The sequence below is a fragment of the Mus caroli genome, unplaced genomic scaffold, assembly GCF_978045245.1.
Source record: "Mus caroli unplaced genomic scaffold, Mus_caroli_1 scaffold_1, whole genome shotgun sequence".
NCBI classification, from domain to species: domain Eukaryota; kingdom Metazoa; phylum Chordata; class Mammalia; order Rodentia; family Muridae; genus Mus; species Mus caroli.
In genome coordinates, this window is record NW_028227256.1 from 151,285,375 (window position 1) to 151,307,829 (window position 22,455).

Genomic DNA, 22,455 nt, shown 5'->3' on the forward strand with positions numbered 1-22,455 from the left:
TGCCACGTGACAGATTGTGTGTGTGTGTTAACCCTTTGTCGACTGTAGACTTAGACTGACGTCAGGACAGAATTTGTCAGCAATGGTTTTAAAAAAGAAAAAAAAAAAAAAAACACCAGGCCGGTCCTGCCCACCGCGCTCTCGGCGAGGCGGTACCGGCGGCTCGCAGCGGGCGGGCAGCGCCGGCCGGCCTTGCTGTGGGGGGCCATCGCGGGGCGACGGCCGCGAGACCAGCTGCCACCGGCGGACAAGGGCAGCGCACGGTCCGCACTCGGCTGGGGAGCCCCAGGCTGCTCAAAAGAGCTCTGAAATGCAGAGCTGGGCTAAAAATTTCCGGCTTTGGCGGCGCAGTTAGGGCTTAGATGGCAGCAGTGGCGCTGAGGTTCTGGGTTCTGCAGGCAGCGGCAATAGGGGCTGTCTGTGCCCCGCGAGCGAGTTGTGAGATGCTGGTGGCGAGTGCGGCGGCCTGCCGGTCCCGCCTGGCGCCCTGGAGTGGCCATAAAGCCTGCCACAGCTGGGGAGGGGGCCGACTGCGGCCGCCGCCCCTCCTTTGGCTCCCCCCAGAGTCAACCCGCACTCCCTTGTGCCTGCCTGGCTGTTCGCTCCCTCCTGCCGCCGCCTCCAAGCCATGCGGAAAGACAGTGCAGCGAGCACCGGGTGTCTATCAAGTAGTTAAATGGTTAAATTGCTGCCTCTGCCACCTTCCCCCCTCCCTGCCAGTGTTTGTTTGCCACTCCCAAGAGTTTACGCCACGTTTCCCCGCCGCGGCGCGCGGCGGGAATTCGGCGCTTGACTCTTCCCTGTTCACTCGCCGTTACTGAGAGAATCCTGGTTAGTTTCTTTTCCTCCGCTGACTAATATGCTTAAATTCAGCGGGTCGCCACGTCTGATCTGAGGCCGCCACAAGGTTCCCTGGTTGCTTCTCATTCCCCTGTCCCCTGTATCCTGTCTCTTGTTAACAGAAAAAATTGTGTTCATTTTGAAATATCAGTGGTCTGGTGCAGCCAGACGTGAGAGCTGCACTCCCTTCTCTGCCCCATGTGTTTTCTCTTCTCAGGCACCGCCCTGAGCTGCTGGCAGTGAGTCTGTTCTAAGCTCCGGTGAGGGAGACATCCAAGGTAAGGAGCACCTGCGAGTCTAACTGCCAGGCTCTGATGAGGGTCTCGTCTCTGTGGGACTAGAAAGTGCCCCAACAATCTGACCGAGGTAATAAAAAGTTACAAAAGTTAAGAGAAAGATAGAGGTCTGCAAAGAAGAGCTGAGAGCAAAGCTTCAGCAGACTCAGAAAAGATAGGTTAACAGTGAAAAGAGGTAAAAATAAAGATGAAGAAAATTAGGTCTGAAATAAGAGAAATACTCTAAATGAGAGATATTTAAAAGAGGAACCAGTAAAATGAGGCTGACAAAGACAGAGACCAGAGTCAGAATCAGAGATGTGCTGTAAGACAGAAAAATAAACCAGGGTAGAGGCAAGCTATGAGAAAAAAATATATAAGAAGAACAAAAAGATATATATATATATAGAGAGAGAGATTATATGAGATCTCTATTACAGTTAGGAAACAGGAGCAAAGAGAGATAAATGACAAAGACTAGAACCTAGCAAAGTGGCACATGCTAATAATGCTAGCACTTATGATCTGTAAAAAATAGGGAGCCAGAAAATTTAAAAAAAAAAAAAATAAGAGAAATGAAATGCTGGCCACAAAAGTCAGGGAAACTAGAAAACTTAGTACCTGGCAACAAAAGAAAGCTTTTGGCTAAAGATCACTGGGTGAGAGACTGTCCTAAAAAAAAAAAAAAAAGAGGAGCCCCCCTCATGACCAAACCCTTCACCTGTTCGTGGCTAAAAATAAAGAGAAAGCAGAAGGGGTGCTAACACAGAAGCTGAGTCCTTAAAAGAGACCGGTGGCCTACCTGTTGAAGCAGCTAAAAAGAGACTGTGTTTCATATTCCTCCACTGACCAATGCAAAGCAAGTTTAAAAGGTTCCTGGACACTGCGGGCCTTTGCAGACTGTGGATTCCAGGTTTTGCTAAATTAAAAAGATAAACAGCCCTTCGTATAAAAAATAAAGAACAACCTTGGATGGCCTTAGATGCTATTGAGACTGCCCTAATGTTGTCCCCAACTTTGAGACTCCCAGATGTGACTGAGAACAAAGGTATTGCCAAAGAGGTTCTTACTCAGAAATTGGGACCCTAAAAAAGACCGATGGCTGACTAACGCTCTAAAAAACATCATCCAACCGTTCCTCTAACTGATGGACACATTATCAGAGCTTTTTGTTGACAGAACAAGTGGCCTTCGCTTCCCCTGCTAACCTGCTGAGTCTTCACCTACTCATCACTGCTCTGACATTCTGGCAGAAGGAACTTCGGCTCAGAAGGCTGAACTCCTGGCACTAACTCAAGCCCTGCGGTTGGCTGAAGGTAAGGCGATCAACATTTACACTGACAGCCGCTATGCTACAGCCCATATCCATGGGGCCATCTACCAACAGAGGGGGCTACTTACCTCGGCAGGAAGAGACATTAAAAACAAAGAAGAAATTCTGGCCCTCCTAAAAGCTATACATATGCCAAAGAAAGTGGCTATTATCCATTGTCCGGGCCACCAAAAAGAACAGGATCCTGTGGCCCGAGGGAACCAGATGGCTGATGCAGCAGCAAAGCAGGCAGCTCAAGAGGTAACAATCATGGTAAAAAAAGGCAGGCCCCTGCCAGAGCCCTCACCGGCAACCAGTCCTAATTATGAGCGGGCTGGAGTAGCCCGCGGGGTTTTTGACTCAGACTCTGGGGCCCTGGAAGCGGCCAGTGGCCTACCTATCTAAAAAGCTTGACCCAGTCGCCAGCAGTTGGCCCTCCTGCCTGAAAGCCATTGCTGCAGTGGCCCTGCTTGTTAAAGACGCTGACAAGCTTACCCTGGGTCAGCATGTGACTATACCCACTGCCAGAGTTTGCTGCTCCTTGGCGGATGACTCCACTCCTGTACATCAATGTGCTGATGTCCTGGCTGAAGAAACTGGAACGAGGAGAGATCTAACTGATCAGCCTTGGCCGGGTGTGCCTGCCTGGTACACAGATGGTAGCAGCTTTGTGGTAGAGGAAAAAAAGGAAAGCAGGAGCGGCAGTGGCAGATGGAAAACAGGTAATTTGGGCGAGTGGTCTTCCAGAAGGGACTTCAGCCCAGAAAGCTGAATTTGTGGCTTTGATACAAGCTCTATAAATGACAAAAAAAAAAAAAAAAGTCTACACTGACAGCAGGTATGCTTTTGCCACTGTATGGAACAATATACAGACAAAGAAAGCTGTTGACATCTGCAAAAAAAAAAGACCTAAGATGCTGTGAACAAAAGAAATCAGATGGCAGATCTAACCGCCAAACAGGCATCCCAAAGAGCAATAATCCTGGCAGTCTGAAGACTAAACTGAAAGAAGAAAACTAGTCCTCCCTTGAAAAGACAGACCTGACATCAACTGAAAAATAGACTTTACTGAGAAAAAACGTTCTCAAAATGGATAAATGAAACTGCTCACATAGTCATCAAGAAAATTATTAAAGAAAATTTTTCCAAGGTTCAGAGTGCCAAAAGCAATAGTGTCAGATAATGGCCCTGCCTTTATTGCCCAGGTAAGTCAGGGTGTGGCCAAGTATTTAGAGGTCAAATAAAAATTACATTGTGTGTACAGACCTCAGAGCTCAGGACAGATAAAAAAATTAGTTTAAAACTCTAAGACAGACCTTGACAAAATTAATCGTGGAGACTGGCACAGACTTGGTGTTCCTTCCCTATGCCCTATTTAAATGTACCAGAAATACTCCCTCTTGATTCAGTTTTACTCTTTTTAAGATCCTTTATGAGACTCCTATGCCCATCACTGTCTTAAATGATGTGTTTAAACCTATGTTGTTATAATAATGATCTGTATGTTAAGTTAAAAGGCTTGCAGGTGGTGCAAAAAGAAGTCTGGTCACAACTGGCTACAGTGAACGAGCTGGGTACCCCAAGGACATCTCACCAGTTCCAGCCAGAGATCTGATCTACGTGCACCTACATCATGCCCAGACCCTCAAGCCTCGCTAAAAGGGCCCCTGCCTAGTTCTGTTTACTAATGCTTCTTATTCTGTTTTTGTTCCCATGTTAAAATAGAGTAGATGCAGTATTCTCCGCATAAAAATATAGACTTCTGAAATTCTAAGATTAGAATTACTCACTAGAAGGAGTAGGGAATGAAAGAGGAAAATTACTGACCACCTGAACTCTTCACCTCAGAGTCCTACCCCTCCCATCTGGAGATTGTTCCCGGAACAATCCTGAACTTCTCACCCCAGAGTACATTCCTGAACTCTTCACCCCAGAGTCCGACCCCCTCCCAAATGAAAACTGTTCCAAGAACATTTTTTAGATAAGGGTCTCCTGGAACAAACCTAGTCCTACCCCTCCTAACTGAGGACTGTTCCAAGAACATTTTTGAGATAGGGGCCTCCTGGTACTACCCCAGAATGTTCCAATAGATCGGGTACATTGCCAAAATATAGGACACGACCCCTTGGTGACGTAAAACTTGTACTTTTCCCCTGGCTTTTTCCTATAAAAGTCTGTGAAAAATTTGGGCCGGGCGTCGATTCTCCTCTACACCATGCTGAGTGTATGAGTTTCGACCCCAGAGCTCTGGTTTATGTGCTTTTTATGTGCTTTCTTGTCGTTGCTGTATTAAATCTTACTCTCTACATCTTAAGTTCGGTCTCAGTGTCTTCTTGGGTGCGCGGCTGTCCCGAGGCTTGAGTGAGTGTCTGCCCTCCGGGGGTCTTTCATTGGGAACTCTGAGCAGCACCAGGCCACCGTGCCACAGGCAGATAGCATACGGTAGGGCACTTTAAGGATAGTTACGGTTAGAGATTTTAGAATACATCGTGGTCTCTGTTGGTGAGATTGTGGAGAATCAGACCCTGATTAATAGCCTCAGTAGAAGTGTAAATTAGTGCACTAGTTCTGGAGACTCCAAATTGAACAACAACAACATGAGGGCATTTTTTTTTTCTCATAGAAACTTAGTACATTGGAGTGAATGTTAGAATAACTCAAGTCCAGAGAGACATGAGCTGTCATTGCCCGTTTCTTCCTCGTCACCTCAGGAACTTTCCTGGCTTGTCTCTAGTCCAAGCATCCTGTTTGAAATTCCTAGATTGCACCGCCCACTCTCTTGGTTTAGGGGTCCATGCACACTCTTTTCTCTCCCACTGCACCTGCTTAATTTGTTCACTCCTGAAAACTCAACTTCAGACCATTCTGGGGGAAAATTTCATTCCTGCCCATTGCCAGTGCTAACTAGGGTCTATTGGCAAGCATTATTGAAATCACACTCATCACACATACATAGTAATAACAATGGACTGGTTAAAAACTATTCTGTCATGAAGCATTGCTAAAGCATAGTTCAAAGATGCTCAAGCTGTCACCCCTCTTAGCTTCACAACAACCCAGTGAGGTAAGACGAGTTATTATTCCCATTCTATGGATGAAGAAATGGAGGCACGGGTCATTCATTCAAGTACAAGTGGTAGACACCATCTGTTATCTGTGGCTTACAGTTTCTGTAGGAAAACTCTAGATCATAAGGGTAGAGCGTAGTTTTTATTTTTACCACTGAAGTCTCAGCACCTGCTGAAGTGCATACCCTAAAGCATTCTCGGTAATGGCCATGAATGAATTAATGAAGCAGTTGAATAAGTCTATACAGTGGACACTTTATGCCAGTCGAAAACTTGGCAGGTGGATGTGCACTGACAGAAAAGGATGTTCAATCTAAAATAGTAAGGAAAATGGTAAATTATAAATGAAAAATGTGGAGATTTTATATAGATATATAGAGAGACACAGATATGTGTGTATGCATATATGTTCAGAATGTAGGCTTCAAAGACTTTATATCCTACATGTTCTTGTAATTTAGCATGTACTGATTATTATATATATGATATAGCAAGAAAATATTAAAGATATTTTTAGAGACCACAGTAAACAACGTAAAGAAACCATTTCACAAAAAGTGAATCCTCTTTGGTAAGATGACCATGCCATAGTGAATGGTCTCATACCCATAAATATATGAGCAGCAGGCATTGGATATGATGAGTTGTAAAAACACAAAACAAACACATGACGTTGGAATGGGGTAGAGAGGCAGAGAGTGTATCTGAGAGGAATTAACAAGAAGCTAGTGATCAAAATATATTGTACACATGTGTACTGGCTAGTTTTGTGTCAACTTGCCACAGCTGGAGTTATCACAGAGAAAGGAGCTTCAGTTGAGGAAATGCCTCCATGAGATCCAACTGTAAGGCATTTTCTCAATTAGTGATCAAGGGGAAAGGCCCCTTGTGGGTGGGACCAACTCTGGGCTGGTAGTCTTGGTTCTATAAGAGAGCAGGCTGAGCAAGCCAGGGGAAGCAAGCCAATAAAGAACATCCCTCCATGGCCTCTGCATCAGCTCCTGCTTCCTGACCTGCTTGAGTTCCAGTCCTGACTTCCTTGGTGATGAACAGCAGCGTGGAAGTGTAAGCCAAATAAACCCTTTCCTCCCCAACTTGCTTCTTGGTCATGGTGTTTGTGCAGGAATAGAAACCCTGACTAAGACAACATGTAAACATTTTTTAAATAATTAATAAAAATATCATATATTTAAAATGTGAGGCGCCAGAGTGCCCTTGCTATTCCCCACACTTGCTGGCTCTTTGGGAAGCAGCTCTATCCAGGCAGGCCTTGGAAAGTCTGGTCATCCAGGCTCACTGTGGCGGATGCTGGCCTGGCACAAAGCAAGTAGCTAGAGTTCTCACGTGGACTGCCCAGCACGTCCATGAAGTGACTCACTCTCTGCCCAGCACGTCCAGGAAGTGACTCACTCTCTGCCCAGCACGCCCAGGAAGTGACTCACTCTCTGCCCAGCACGCCCAGGAAGTGACTCACTCTCTTTGTTGTTGAACATTTCCAAGTAGATGAACTCCGCCAGCTCTTGGCGATTGTTCGCATCAGTTATGAATCTGCGGTAGTTGCAAAAACTCTTGATGAAGGCGATCATTTTTATCCATCCCTTTTTCTGCAGAAGGAAGAGGGTGCCCCTTAGCACGGCTACCGTTCACAAAGAACCTTCTCTGTGTGTGCCACAAACCTGATCTTTGTTACATTGGAAATCCTCACTTCTATAAAGGGATGCTTTTGAGCTCCCATTTTGAGGGTGAGGGAACCCAAGCCAGTCTGCCTCAGACTAAGGAATTGACAAGTAGAGGAGTCTGGCTCCAATCACGGAGCCTGTGCTCAAACTCCTTCTACCACACACCCTTCCAGGAGCTGGGAAGGTCAGCATTCAAAAAAGGGAAGCAACAGAGGACAAGTTGCTGCTTACCAGGAGGAAATGATGGCTCAGCAGATCTTAAAGTGTTAAAGAAATAAAGAAAGGTGTGAACCCATTTCTCATCATTATGAAAACTTTAAAGTACCCATCCCCCCACTTGGGCTTCCTCCTTTGTACAAGCAAACACATTCTGTTTCTACATTCCTTTAATAGGAACTGGGCTCATATCAAAAATTTTGATAAGTCGAGCCAAAACCTCTCTTTTTGCTAAGATTACTCCGTTCTTGGAGGGGGAAGGCCTGTGTAAACACGGCTTTAGAGAGACATCGGTGAAGGACTAAGCGCAGTGGATTTGAGAGCTGGAAACTTTTCAGGTAGACCCTACCTTCCTCATAGAGGTGTAATTTGGGTCAATTTACTTGTGTCTCTGTGTAAGACACAAACAACAGCCTTCAGGGTTGGGGTTTAGGGGCTTTTGGATGTGTGTAACAAAGTGTGTAACTCACAGCAGGCAGTAACAACATTCTGGTTTCCTTTTATCTGACCGGGGAAAGCTACAATTACTACAAAGCTCGATGATTCAACAAACACACTCTTGCAAGCATCCCACCAGGCAGATTTGGCTCGTAAACAGAGAGTGGAGAGAGAAAAACCCAGCACATTTTTCATGTACACTGTATTGGGCTTAAATCTTATCTTCAGATATATTTTAACCTGATCTTTGGAATCTGGTAGAATTGGGCTCAATCTTTTCTACCTAAATGACTCACACTGAATATGAGGTTCTTTAAAGGAGTATCTTTGCTTTTTCAAACCGCGTGAAAAGACTCCCCTGTGCACCGCTCCTGTCTCTTCTCCCGTAAAGATAAGAGGGGCAATTGGGTTTGGGAGGAGAAACAGGCGTACTCACTGCCAGCTGCTGGCATTGTCTTTCTGGTATTTTCTGGTCTGTGGAACACATGTTCCAGGCCCACCCTTTGTCATACTGCAAGGTGAGGCTTATGTTGTCAGTGATTGGATGTGTGGCCCGGGCTTATCAACCTAATCTTTGTGCAGAAAGATTAGCAAAAACCACATGACGGTCAATTTCACATCCTTAAAATAAGCACAAGCCACAGATACTCTGACAGTGTCATCTCCAGAGATCTTGTGCCTTTCGCTTAGTTGGGGCCAGAGAGAGGCAGATCAGGAAGGGACTTCCCAGTACGTTTCTCTGAGCCTCAGATTATCCTTTTGTAAAATGGGGCTTAAAACACAACTCACACCGCAAAGAGTAATCCTTTCTTTCAGTAATATATCAAGTGGCCTAACAGGGACAATCTTTTGTACAGCTGATAGTGCCTGGACAATGGCTTTCCTGCCTGTAATGTCCTCCCCTCTTCCTTCTCACTGACCTGAGAGTCATGTAGGTGTGTTGTTGACTTTGAGGGCTTCCTAGGGACAGCCTGTGTTTCGACAAATTCAAACTCCATAGAACGTGGTGGAAACAAGTCTTGGTATTCCTTAAACCTACCAGAAAGGCGACAGAGAATATTAAAGAAGATAAAACCACGGTGCATGAAACATAACAAGGCCTTTTCCATGTCAGCTCCTGCAGGAGTTACAGTGGGAATGATGGGATACTCAAAAGCTCTCCTCTTACTATCTCAATTTTATATAAAGTCAGCCTATCTGTCCTTCTCAACGCTGTATTCTTCCTCATTCTCCCTCTCTCTCTGTATGTGTGTTGTATATATGCATTTATGTATATGTGCCTGTGTATATTTTATATATGTGTGTATGTTTGAGTGTGTGTATATGTGTAAGTGAGTGTGTGTATGTGTGTGTTGCAAACACAGGCAGGCAGGAGATTTCAAAGTAAGTTTGGCGTTTCTTTTGTAGGACAGCTCTAGCAGTACACTATGAGGTCTGGGAGACCTTTGCTTAACGTGGCTTTTCCAAGCTAGGAAGCAACTCCAGAGGGAACCCCACCTTCTCTGAGCATGCTCACCATTTTTCTTCCACAGATTTCATGACGTAGCCCTGGAGCATCAGCAACGTGGTGGTGGTGATATGACGCACATTAGCAATTTCTTTGATAAAGGGAGCATCACACTGCAGTATTTCCTCTAAAGAATGAGAGAAAGGGAGGAAGGGAGGGAGGGATGGAGAGAGGGAGGGAGGGAGGAAGAGAAGAGGGAGGGAGGGAAGGAGAGAGGGAAGGAGGGAGGGAGGGAGAAGGGAGGGAGAGAGAAAAGGAGGGACGGAGGGAAAAGGGAGGGAGAGAGGGCGAAGGAGGGAGGGAGAGGAGAGGGAGGAAAAGAGGGGGGAAGGAGGGAGAGATGAGGGAAGGAGGGAAGGAGGGAGGGAGGAGGAGGAAAGGAGAGTCATTTCTGTCCATAGTTTGGTGGTTTAATGAGAGAAGCTCATGACTCTCTGGTATTATTCTGGCCTTACTGAGCCTTCTACAATTTGCAAGTCTCCAAAGATTATTTCATATGTTATGGGAAACTTATTTTTGTAGACAAAACACTATCTATCTTAGTCTCATTTCAAATATGAAAGCTTGAAAGAAAATAAAGTTAAAATAAAATTTGAATTCATTTCTGTAGCTGGGATGAAGTTTTCCAGTGTAGAGAGAGGCTTGGGGGAAAGGAACAAAGGGAACTCTTTAGGTACAGAAGGAGAGCCCAAGATGCGACAGTCACTGTGGAGTGCACCACGATGCTCCTTGTGTCCAGAGTCAGTAGGCCTGTTAATGAGCTTGAGCATACGCTCCGGAGTATCTGGGCACTCCTTTCTCTCTGAGACCCTCCAGAATGATGCATAGAACTCATCTTAAAATTCAGCAAACAAGTATTTCTTATATGTGCTGATGCATAATGATAAAGATACCTCTTAAGCTGGGCGTGGTGGCGCACGCCTTTAATCCCAGCACTTGGGAGGCAGAGGCAGGCGGATTTCTGAGTTCGAGGCCAGCCTGGTCTACAAAGTGAGCTCCAGGACAGCCAGGGCTATACAGAGAAACCCTGTCTCAAAAAACCAAAAAAAAAAAAAAAAGATACCTCTTGCATTCTAAAAGACAGGAACTTTGGGTAGGCCTCATCGTCAGAGTTCAAAATGTACCCCAAGGTCACTTTAGGCTTAGGACTACTACTGCAGTCTACTTAACCTGCCTTTAAGAGAACAATGTAACAACTGACCTTCCTTGCCTTAGATTTCTCTGTAATTAATCTTTACAACTGATGCAAATCTTAAATTATGTCCCAAGGTGAATGTATGTGTGCATGTATGTTATGATAATCATTTGCTGAGGACAGCAGATAGGACCAAACCAGCTTTATAAAATGAATGTCCACAAAAAAAAAATGTTGGAGCAATGTATGGATATTGCTTGATAGCATTGGTTTGATTGATATCTGGGTCAGCTGGAATCATCTGGAATCAGTGGCTTCATCCCTTATAAGACTCTGTTAAGGATTTCTGTAAAGTGCCCCATTCCTTCTTCATATTGTGCTTTCTGTGCTGTTCAAAAAGAAACCAGAACCCTCTGCCATGGACATACACAGGAACACACAAACAAAGGGACAGGTTCACAATACAGCATTCAGGCAGGCGCAGATTCAGACTCATTCCATGGAGAATGAAAGACTGTCAGGAGCCATTTAGGAGAGGCTATGACTAGCAGGAGAGTCTCCTGAAATGTCCACCATTTTGCATAGGTGGTGGTGGATAACTCTGGAGGCAAGACACTAAGACACTAATCTCAGGATTGATTCTTGCTATTGATATGTCCTCCCTGACATTATTAAATTAATATAGCAATCCCTGGGTGTTAGCCCGCCCTACTGGGCAGATTTTCTGCAAATCAAAGAAGATGCACTGTCTTGTAGTGATGCTATATAGACAAATAGATGATTTCTTAATTCCTAGTGATTCTGTAAGAATTCCTAAATTTATACTAATAACTATTGAGCCCTTTATAATAGGGCTGCAATTAAAGTCCTCTATGATATGAAAACTGCTATTAGAATTCTGCCAGTCTTCACATATCACAAGTTAATTGCACTAGATGGAAAACAGGCAAAAAGATTTACAATTTAGGAATACATTCCTTTAGGCCATAAAACCATTAACTAAAGATTGTAAAAAAGAATGAATGACATATTGTAGTTGCAAGGACAGAAGATAAAATATTGACTGGGCTTATCTATACAAAAGTTCAATGTTAACATAGACATAAGAATTATAGTTTAGACTATATTAGTCAATGAACCTGTGGAGCTAGCTGTGGGACTTAGCTCCTGGCAGAAGACACTGGAAAAGTAGAAATTCAAATCTGGGCTCCCTCTTGTTTAAGGCACATCAAGGGGAAGTGCTTAATAACTTCTTATAATTGCATTAATGTGATATCAATGCAATATTGGTCAATCTGAGTTTATTATTAATGCATTCGAATTGGACCTACAAACTTGCATGCTGAGCTGGGACATTTCTGTACATCCTAGGACATGGCAGGCAGATGCTGGAAGTTTGAGAGTTTAAGGCCAGTCTGGGCTACATAGATGGGTTTCCGGCCAGTCTGCAGTATGTGGTAAGACCCTGTTTCAAAACAAACAAATAAATGAACAAGAGAGACTTGTTACTTTTGAACTTTTTCTTTTTTTTTCTTTTTTGTTTTTTGTATTTCTGCACTTGCCTTGGATAAACAAAACCAAACCAAGCAAACAAACAAGTAAAATAAACACTAAATAAATGAGCCCCTTTCTGCCTACATAAACTCTGCCTGTTCCCCTATTTCAGACAAGAAGCTCAGCTCTACAGCTTTAGAAGGGCATTGTGCTCTCACCTCCTTTTTCTAGAGCCATGAGCTAAACTTTACTTGCAATCTCCAGCTAAAATGTATTTCCACAGGCCAAGTTTACCACCACCTTAGACAGGAAAACAAGACAGCATTTATGAACGGTTGTCAGACAGGGTGTTCCCCAGTTCAACTCCTCTTCTGGGGATGGAGAACACCACCTGTTTGCTTATAGCTAGTCCCAGGCTAGTCATTTTGATGGTCAAATAATTGGAATTTGCATTCAATGGAATAAGTTATAGCTAACTTCAATGCGTTGTACTTCCTTTGTTTAGAAAGTGCAGCTACTTATTCCTACCTTACTGGAGTTAAAGTTAGATTCCCAACAATAAAGGACATTAATGAGCATGTATATTAATGTATCTCACTTGTGGTTTCCATCAGTGTTCTGACTTTGGGCTTAAAATTGTTCTCTGCATTCATCCTGGGTGCCTCAATATTGCCCCCATGTGGCCATTCCCCTATTCAGTTCTCTCTAGCGGTTTTGATGGAGTCAGGCTACTTCCCAGGCTACTTCTCCTCCCAAGAAACCAAAGGGAGAATCAAGAGAAAGAGAGGCACACCGGCAGGGACCTTTCCGTGGAGATAAGTCTTGGTTATATTTTCCAAAGATGTCTTATAAGTCTTTTCATTGGTCTCCATCATGATCTTCTGTACGGCTATCAGGAACTGCAACGGGTTTTCAGCCTTCCGGTCTTTGAGGAACTCTTTGAAGTACTCCAGGTGTGCATTATTTAGGAGGACTTCTGTTAAGTTCCTGGAAAACAGAGCGTTGTATTTGCTAGAGGGGAAAGGATAGAGACCTTGGAGACTGTTCCGAGTAGGGAATGAAACGGAACGAGGGTTACAGTGTAGTTTCTGGACCTGTGAGACCCGCCTACCTCTGCCTCCCTAGTGCTGGGATTAAAGGCAGCACACCTGGCTGCCCCTTGAATGGAGTTAAAGCTAATGTTTCGCCCACGATCCCCTTCCCTTTTCTCTCACAGTCTTTCTTGGGTAGGTTGTGCTCCCTCCGGGGTTTCATCTTCCTTGGCAGGCTGCAACTGTATCTCTAGTTACTCCCCTTTCCAATTTTAACTGCTCATGTAACCTCTTATGTCACAGTCAGAGCTATTATTCAAAGCTGCCTGCAGGTAGCCTTCTTCTGACCAATTTCCCCATCTCCTTTACAGACGTATGCCTTTATGTAGGTTTTTGATAGACATCCTTTATCAGAATGTCATAGCTTTTTTTTCTACTCTCATTTTGAAAGTTGTTTTTCTCTTCTTCTTAAATCATAATGTTTAAAATCATGGTTTAGAGATCTCAAATGAGATAATCATGTGGGATTTCTACCTCATTTATTTAATATGGACTATGTGGTGGTTGATCTTGGTCTCCGAGTTAATTGGAACTGAAATTGACTAAAAGGTATGCCACTTTTCTTGATCAGATTATTTGAAATGGAAAGGCCCATCCTAAATATAAGTTGTTTTTTTCAGAATCAGGCCAAGTAAAAGGGAAATGAAAGAAAAAAAAAAACTAGTATTTGCCTACTTGCCTTCACTCTCACCAGCAAGTTCATCTATGCAGTTGCTGCTGCACTTCTTCATTGATGTTAGAATTAGCTTCTTCAGGTTTTCAACTGAGGACCCGTGAGTGACTCTCCAGGAATCCTCAGGGCTTCAACACCAGACTGCAACTCCTGAGACACATAGCCTCATGAACTGAGCAACTACTAGATTCCCAACCTCTCCAATGTGCGATGGCCACTGATGGACTACATCAGTTATATTGTATGAGGCAATCTCAAAAAATCTCCTTTTAATATGTACTCATTCTATCAACTCTCTTATTCTAGGGAAGCCCAACGAATACAGGATATTATTTCAACTTTTAGATGTTAACTGAATCTTGTGTTCCCTAGATAAATGCCAGCTGCTGATGCTACATGATATTTTTGTTGTTGTTGTTATTACTGGATTTAGTTTCCTATTTGTGAGAGACTTGTGTGTCTAGATTCAAAGGGGAGTAGTAGTCTGTGATTTTCATGATGCCTCTGCTTTGGGAATCAGGATGATATTGGCCTCATAGGATAAGTAAGAGTTTCTTCTATTTCCTCAAAGAGCAATTATAATGTTGGTACTATTTTTCCTTTAAATATCTCCCAGAATTCTCCAGTGATACTACCCATGATATGGCATATGAAAAAAATTAAATTATTAAAGCTCTACCTTTTTTTTGTTTGAGACTGGGTCTAAATGTGTAGCTCTGGCTGTACTGGGAATTACCTTATGAACTCTCAGAGATCTGCCTGCCTCTGCCTCTAAATGCTGGGATTAAAGATGCGCACCATTTTGCCTGCAAATTACTACTTCTCGATGTTGCTTGAAGGACACCAAGTTTTTAATCACTATGTTTTTCTGTTTTTGTTGTGGTTTCTATAGATTTACCAACCCTTTCAGATTGTCTTCAAATCAGCTTTTAGAAATCTGGGCATTTCTAGAAGATTATTATTTTTTTTCACTGTTTTTTTTTATTACATATTTTCCTCAATTACATTTCCAATGCTATCCCAAAAGTCCCCCATACCGCCCCCCACTTCCCTACCCTCCCATTCCCATTCTTTTGGCCCTGGCATTCCCCTATATTGGGGCATATAAAGTTTGCAAGTCCAATGGGCCTCTCTTTCCAGTGATGGCCGACTAGGCCATCTTTCGATACATATGCAGCTAGAGACAAGAGCTCCGGGGTACTGGTTAGTTCATCATGTTGTTCCAACTATAGGGTTGCAGATCCCTTTAGCTCCTTGGGTACTTTCTCTAGCTTCTCCATTGGGAGCCCTGTGATACATCCAATAGCTGACTGTGAGCATCCACTCCTGTGTTTGCTAGGCCCCTGCATAGTCTCACAAGAGACAGCTATCTTTGGGTCCTTTCAGCAAAATCTTGCTAGTGTATGCAATGGTGTCAGCGTTTAGAAGCTGATTATGGGATGGATCCCTGGATATGGCAGTCTCTAGATGGTCCATCCTTTCATCACAGCTCCTAACTTTGTCTCTATAACTCCTTCCCTGGTTGTTTTGTTCCCAATTCTAAGAAGGGGCACAGTGTCCACATTTTGGTCTTCATTCTTCTTGAGTTTCATGCGTTTAGCAAATTGTATCTTATATCTTGGGTATCCTAAGTTTTGGGCTAATATCCACTTATCAGTGAATACATATTGTGTGAGTTCCTTTGTGATTGTGTTACTTCACTCAAGATGATGCCCTCCAGGTCCATCCATTTGGCTAGGAATTTCATAAATTCATTCTTTTTAATAGCTGAGTAGTACTCCATTGTGTAAATGTACCATAATTTCTGTATCCATTCCTCTGTTGAGGGACATCTGGGTTCTTTCCAGCTTCTGGCTATTATAAATAGGGCTGCTATGAACATAGTGGAGCATGTGTCCTTCTTACCGGTTGGGACATCTTCTGGATATATGCCCAAAAGAGGTATTGCTGGATCCTCCGGTAGTACTATGTCCAATTTTCTGAGGAACCGCCAGACTGATTTCCAGAGTGGTTGTACAAGCTTGCAATCCCACCAACAATGGAGGAGTGTTCCTCTTTCTCCACATCCCCGCCAGCATCTGCTGTCACCTGAATTTTTGATCTTAGCCATTCTGACTGGTGTGAGGTGGAATCTCAGGGTTGTTTTGATTTGCATTTCCCTGATGATTAAGGATGTTGAACATTTTTCAGGTGCTTCTCTGCCATTTGGTATTCTTCAGGTGAGAATTCTTTGTTCAATTCTGAGCCCCATTTTTTAATGGGGTTATTTGACTTTCTGGAGTCCACCTTCTTGAGTTCTTTATATATATTGGATATTAGACCCTTATCTGATTTAGGATAGGTAAAGATCCTTTCCCAATCTGTTGGTGGTTTTTTTGTCTTATTGATGGTGTCTTTTGCCTTGCAGAAGCTTTGCAGTTTCATGAGGTCCCACTTGTCAATTCTCGATCTTACAGCACAAGCCATTGCTGTTCTATTCAAGAATTTTTCCCCTGTGCCCATATCTTCAAGGCTTTTCCCCACTTTCTCCTCTATAAGTTTCAGTGTCTCTGGTTTTATGTGAAGTTCCTTGATCCACTTAGACTTGACCTTAGTACAAGGAGATAGGAATGGATCGATTCACATTCTTCTACATGATAACAACCAGTTGTGCCAGCACCATTTGTTGAAAATGCTGTCTTTCTTCCACTGGAGGGTTTTAGCTCCCTTGTCGAAGATCAAGTGACCGTAGGTGTGTGGGTTCATTTCTGGGTCTTCAATTCTATTCCATTGGTCTATTTGTCTGTCACTATACCAGTACCATGCAGTTTTTATCACAATTGCTCTGTAGTAAAGCTTTAGGTCTGGCATGGTGATTCCACCAGAGGTTCTTTTATCCTTGAGAAGAGTTTTTGCTATCCTAGGTTTTTTGTTATTCCAGATGAATTTGCAGATTGCACTTTCTAATTCGTTGAAGAATTGAGTTGGAATTTTGATGGGGATTGCATTGAATCTGTAGATTGCTTTTGGCAAGATAGCCATTTTTAAAATGTTGATCCTGCCAATCCATGAGCATGGAAGATCTTTCCATCTTCTGAGATCTTCTAGAATTTCTTTCTTCAGAGACTTGAAGTTCTTATTATACAGATCTTTCACTTTCTTAGTTAGAGTCACGCCAAGATATTTTATATTATTTGTGACTATTGAGAAGGGTGTTGTTTCCCTAATTTCTTTCTCAGCCTGTTTATTCTTTGTGTAGAGAAAGGCCATTGATTTGTTTGAGTTAATTTTATATCCAGCTACTTCACCGAAGCTGTTTATCAGGTTTAGGAGTTCTCTGGTGGAATTTTTAGGGTCACTTATATATACTATCATATCATCTGCAAAAAGTGATATTTTGACTTCATCTTTTCCAATTTGTATCCCTTTGATCTCCTTTTGTTGTCGAATTGCTCTGGCTAGGACTTCAAGTACAATGTTGAATAGGTATGGAGAAAGTGGACAGCCTTGTCTAGTCCCTGATTTTAGAGGGATTGCTTCAAGCTTCTCACCATTTACTTTGATGTTGGCTACTGGTTTGCTGTAGATTGCTTTTATCATGTTTAGGTATGGGCCTTGAATTCCTGATCTTTCCAAGACTTTTATCATGAATGGGTGTTGGATCTTGTCAAATGCTTTTTCCGCATCTAAGGAGATGACCATGTGGTTTTTGTCTTTGAGTTTGTTTATATACTGGATTACGTTGATGGATTTCCGTATATTGAACCATCCCTGCATCCCTGGGATGAAACCTACTTGGTCAGGATGGATGATTGTTTTGATGTGTTCTTGGATTCGGTTAGCAAGAACTTTATTGAGGATTTTTGCATCAATATTCATAAGGGATATTGGTCTGAAGTTTTCTATCTTTGTTGGGTCTTTTTGTGGTTTAGGTATCAGAGTAATTGTGGCTTCATAGAATGAGTTGGGTAGAGTACCTTCTGTTTCTATTTTGTGGAATAGTTTGTGAAGAACTGGGATTAGATCTTCTTTGAAGGTCTGATAGAACTCTGCACTAAACCCATCTGGTCCTGGGCTTTTTTTGGTTGGGAGACTATTAATGACTGCTTCTATTTCTTTGGGGGATATAGGGTTGTTTAGATCATTAACCTGATCTTGGTTCAACTTTGGTACCTGGTATCTGTCTAGGAACTTCTCCATTTCATCCAGGTTCTCCAGTTTTGTTGAGTATAGCCTTTGGTAGAAGGATCTGATGGTGTTTTGGATGTCTTCAGGATCTGTTGTTATGTCTCCTTTTTCATTTCTGATTTTGTTAATTAGAATACTTTCCCTGTGCCCTCTAGTTAGTCTGGCTAAGGGTTTATCTATCTTGTTGATTTTCTCAAAGAACCAGCTCCTTGATTGGTTGATTCTTTGAATAGTTCTTCTTGTTTCCACTTGATTGATTTCGCCCCTGAGTTTGGTTATTTCTTGCCGTCTACTCCTCTTGGGTGAATTTGCTTCCTTTTGTTCTAGTGCTTTTAGGTGTGTTGTCAAGCTCCTAATGTGTGCTCTTTCTAGTTTCTTTTTGGAGGCACTCAGAGCTATGAGTTTTCCTCTTAGAAATGCTTTCATTGCGTCCCATAAGTTTGGGTATGTTGTGGCTTCATTTTCATTGAACTCTAAAAAGTCCTTGATTTCTTTCTTTATTCCTTCCTTGACAAGGTATCATTGAGAAGAGTGTTGTTCAGTTTCCACGTGAATGTTGGCTTTCTATTATTTATTTTGTTATTGAAGATCAGCCTTAGTCCATGGTGATCTGATAGGATGCATGGGACAATTTCAATGTTTTTGTATCTGTTGAGTCCTGTTTTGTGCCCAATTACATGGTCAATTTTGGAGAAGGTACCATGAGGTACTGAGAAGAAGGTGTATCCTTTTGTTTTAGGGTAAAATGTTCTGTAGATATCTGCCAGATCCATTTGATCCATAACTTCTGTTAGTTTCACTGTGTCCCTGTTTAGTTTCTGTTTCCATGATCTGTCCATTGGTGAAAGTGGTGTGTTGAAGTCTCCCACTATTATTGTATGAGGTGCAATGTGTGCTTTGAGATTTACTAAAGTTTCTTTAATGAATGAGGCTGCCTTTGTATTTGGAGCATAGATATTCAGGATTGATAGTTCCTCTTGGAGGATTTTACCTTTGATGAGTATGAAGTGCCCCTCCCTGTCTTTTTTGATGACTTTGGGTTGGAAGTCAATCTTATCTGATATTAGAATGGCTACTCCAGCTTGTTTCTTCATACCATTTGCTTGGAAAATTGTTTTCCAGCCTTTCATTCTGAGGTAGTGTCTATCTTTTTCTCTGAGATGAGTTTCTTGTAAGCAGCAAAATGTTGGGTCTTGTTTGTGTAGCCAGTTTGTTAGTCTATGTCTTTTTATCGGGGAGTTGAGTCCATTGATATTAAGAGATATTAAGGAAAAGTAATTGTTGTTTCCTGTTATTTTTGTTGTTAAAGTTGGCATTCTGTTCTTGTGGCTGTCTTCTTTTAGGTTTGTTGAGGGATTACCTTCTTGTTGTTTCTAGGGCGTGGTTCCTGTCCTTGTATTGGTTTTTTTCTGTTATTATCCTTTGAAGGGCTGGATTCGTGGAGAGATAATGTGTGAATTTGGTTTTGTCGTGGAATACTTTGGTTTCTCCATCTATGTTAATTGAGAGTTTGGCTGGGTATAGTAGCCTGGGCTGGAATTTGTGTTCTTTTAGTGTCTGTATAACATCTGTCCAGGATCATCTGGCTTTCATAGTCTCTGGTGAAAAATCTGGTGTAATTCTGATAGGCTTGCCTTTATATGTTACTTGGCCTTTTTCTCTTACTGCTTTTAGTATTCTATCTTTATTTAGTGCATTTGTTGTTCTGATTATTATGTGTCGGGAGGTATTTCTTTTCTGGTCCAGCCTATTTGGAGTTCTGTAGGCTTCTTGTATGTTCATGGGCATCTCTTTCTTTAGATTTGGGAAGTTTTCTTCTATAATTTTGTTGAAGATGTTTGCTGGTCCTTTGAGTTGAAAATCTTCATTCTCATCCACTCCTATTATCCGTAGGTTTGGTCTTCTCATTGTGTCCTGTATTTCCTGGATGTTTTGAGTTAGGATCTTTTTGCATTTTCCATTTTCCTTGATTGTTGTGCCGATGTTCTGTATGGAATCTTCTGCACCTGAGATTCTCTCTTCCATCTCTTGTATTCTGTTGCTGATGCTTGCATCTATGGTTCCAGATTTCTTTCCTAGGGTTTCTATCTCCAGTGTTGCCTCATTTTGGGTTTTCTTTATTGTGTCTACTTCCCTTTTTAGGTCTAGTATGGTTTTGTTCATTTCCATCATCTGATTGGATGTGTTTTCCTGTTTCTCTTTAAGGACTTCTACCAGTTTGGTTGTGTTTTCCTGTTTTTCTTTAAGGACTTGTAACTCTTTAGCCATGTTCTCCTGTAGTTCTTTAAAGTCCTTCTTGATGTCCTCTACCATCATCATGAGATATGCTTTTAAATCCAGGTCTAGTTTTTCAGGTGTGTTGGGGTGCCCTGGACTGGGCGAAGTGGGAGTGCTGGGTCCTGATGATGGTGAGTGGTCTTGGTTTCTGTTAGTAAGATTCTTACCTTTACCTCTCGCCATCTGGTAATCTCTGGAGTTGTTATAGTTGTCTCTGTTCAGAGGTTGTTCTTCTGGTGATTCTGAGTATCCTCTGTCAGCAGACCTGGGAGACAGGCTCTCTCCTCTGAGTTTCAGTGGTTAGAGCACTCCCTGCTGACAAGCTTTTCTCTTAAAGGGAAGGTGTACAGATATCTGGCGTTTGGACCTCCTCCTGGCCGAAGAAGAAGGCGGAAAACAGGACTTTTCCCAGATGCTGTGTTGCTTTGGCAGGTCACAGAAGCTGTAGGCTTCTGTGGTGCACACTCTCAGCTGTGCAGACTAAGTTCCTAAGTTCAGTGGAGTCCTGGATCCAAGATGTGCTCCCTGCTCCTGAGGCAGAGGGCTCCTGTGCAGGGGAGACCACTGTCTTCCAGCTAGGAGGGTGCCGGATGTCTGTGGCCCCAAAAGGGTGCTGCCTCAGCGGCTCTGTGGCTCCCGCCTGTCCCAGAAGCTGTCTGCCTCTGTGGTCCTCACTCTAACCTGTACTTCTAGAAGATTATTGCATTAAGTTGTTGAATTGGATCCTTGTATTTCCTAACAATCTCAATGTCTTTACAGTTTTTTTTTCAATCTTGATTTTTAAACAAACTAAATTTTTATTTATTTTTGCATGTTTGTATGTTTGTGTGTTTTTGTCTTTCTGTCCATGCTGTATGTTTCATGTTACACATATGGAGGCTAAAGGATAACTATTGGGAGTTGACTCCTCCTCCTGAGTAGGTCCTAGCCTCCAGACCGGACAATGTCTGTTCCGCATCTTCTAATTCCCTGGCTCTTCTTTCAGGTTAATCCTGCTGATTCTGTCTAGCATGCTTTCTTTCATCTGGTCATTAGGCATTTCTACCCCAGATCTGAATTTGGTTTTTATTTTGGGGGGTTTTTGTTTTGTATCACTTGTCTCAACTTTTTCTAGTTGACTAATGATTGCTGTCACAGATTCCTTCAGCCGTTTAAACGTAATCTTCTCTATTTGCTGAGTGGTTTCTTGGGTGGTTTTGATAAGCAACAGTCGGAATCGCCTCACAACCAGCTTCTCGCTGCTGCCCGCCCCTTATGCAACCCGCGCTCGCCTGGTTTTGCCTTGTGTGACCATCACAGCCACGCTGGAGCGGAGCCCACCCTCATGCTTCACTTCTCATAAGCTCTTGCTGTTTTATTTGCTTTTGATTTTCTTTAACTGACTTACTGGGGGTGACTCTAGAGAGGATTGCTCCTCACAGTGTGTTCACATGGTACACCCTCTGCTTTTACTTAAATGTTTTTCATTCTCTTAAGTTTCTTTTAAAACTTATAATAAAAGGAAGCAAATTAAAAAAAAAACTATATTGAAATAAACCAGACCCAGAGACTATATAACACAATGAACTTCTACACTGTCCAAATAGCAATTCAGAACAGAAGCTGGGTGGCTTCCTGTTGCATCCCATGCTTTTCCTATTGAACATATTTTATGTGCTTATTACCAAGAAAAATTTAAAAAGTATTTAAAAAGGTGTATGCATTGTAGTTTAAATGTATGAGCTCTTTGTCTGCCAGGACAGCCAGGACTACATAATGAGACCCTGCTTGTCTGTCTAACGCGTGCATGTCTGGTTGTGCAAAGACCAGAATAAAATGGAGCCTTGAACCTGGAGGTTTTCAGCATTATACAGATGCTAGGAACTGAACTCAGGTCCTCTGCAAAAAGCAACAACTTCTCTCAACTACTGAGCCATCTCTCAAGGCCCCATTCTTTGAAAATTGGCTGAGTCCGTGCTTGTTCTATCTGGGATTCCACTCCTGGTCTCTTTTCTATGAAATGGAGCCTTTACATACAGTTTAGGACTCTTCCTGGAGTCTAACTTTCCTTAATTCACACTTAATTTTTTATCTCTTCCTACTATATGCCCATAGGAATCAGAAAAAACTTAATCATAATACTTAAAAGTCAACTTTGTATTGTCCTGAGTTTATGTCTTAGATTGAGGTCAGGAACCGTTGGATGTGGTGGTGCAAATCTTTAATCCCAGTACTTGAGAGGCAGAGGCAGGACAGCCAGGGCTACATAATGAGACCCTGTCTTAAAAACAAAACAAAAGCAAA

General features: G+C 42.6%; 1 protein-coding gene across 1 annotated transcript in view; it reads right to left on the reverse strand.

The window, feature by feature from the left end:
- Rgsl1 (regulator of G protein signaling like 1) overlaps positions 1-22,455 on the reverse strand; it is an 88,456-nt gene that overhangs the window by 22,560 nt on the left and 43,441 nt on the right. Inside the window, exons 12-15 of the mRNA XM_029475678.1 lie at positions 12,758-12,951; positions 9,345-9,462; positions 8,749-8,863; positions 6,970-7,099 (exon numbers count right to left, since the gene is read on the reverse strand). Coding sequence (XP_029331538.1) covers positions 6,970-7,099; positions 8,749-8,863; positions 9,345-9,462; positions 12,758-12,951 — 557 coding nt within the window. The remainder of the gene's footprint in view (positions 1-6,969; positions 7,100-8,748; positions 8,864-9,344; positions 9,463-12,757; positions 12,952-22,455) is intronic.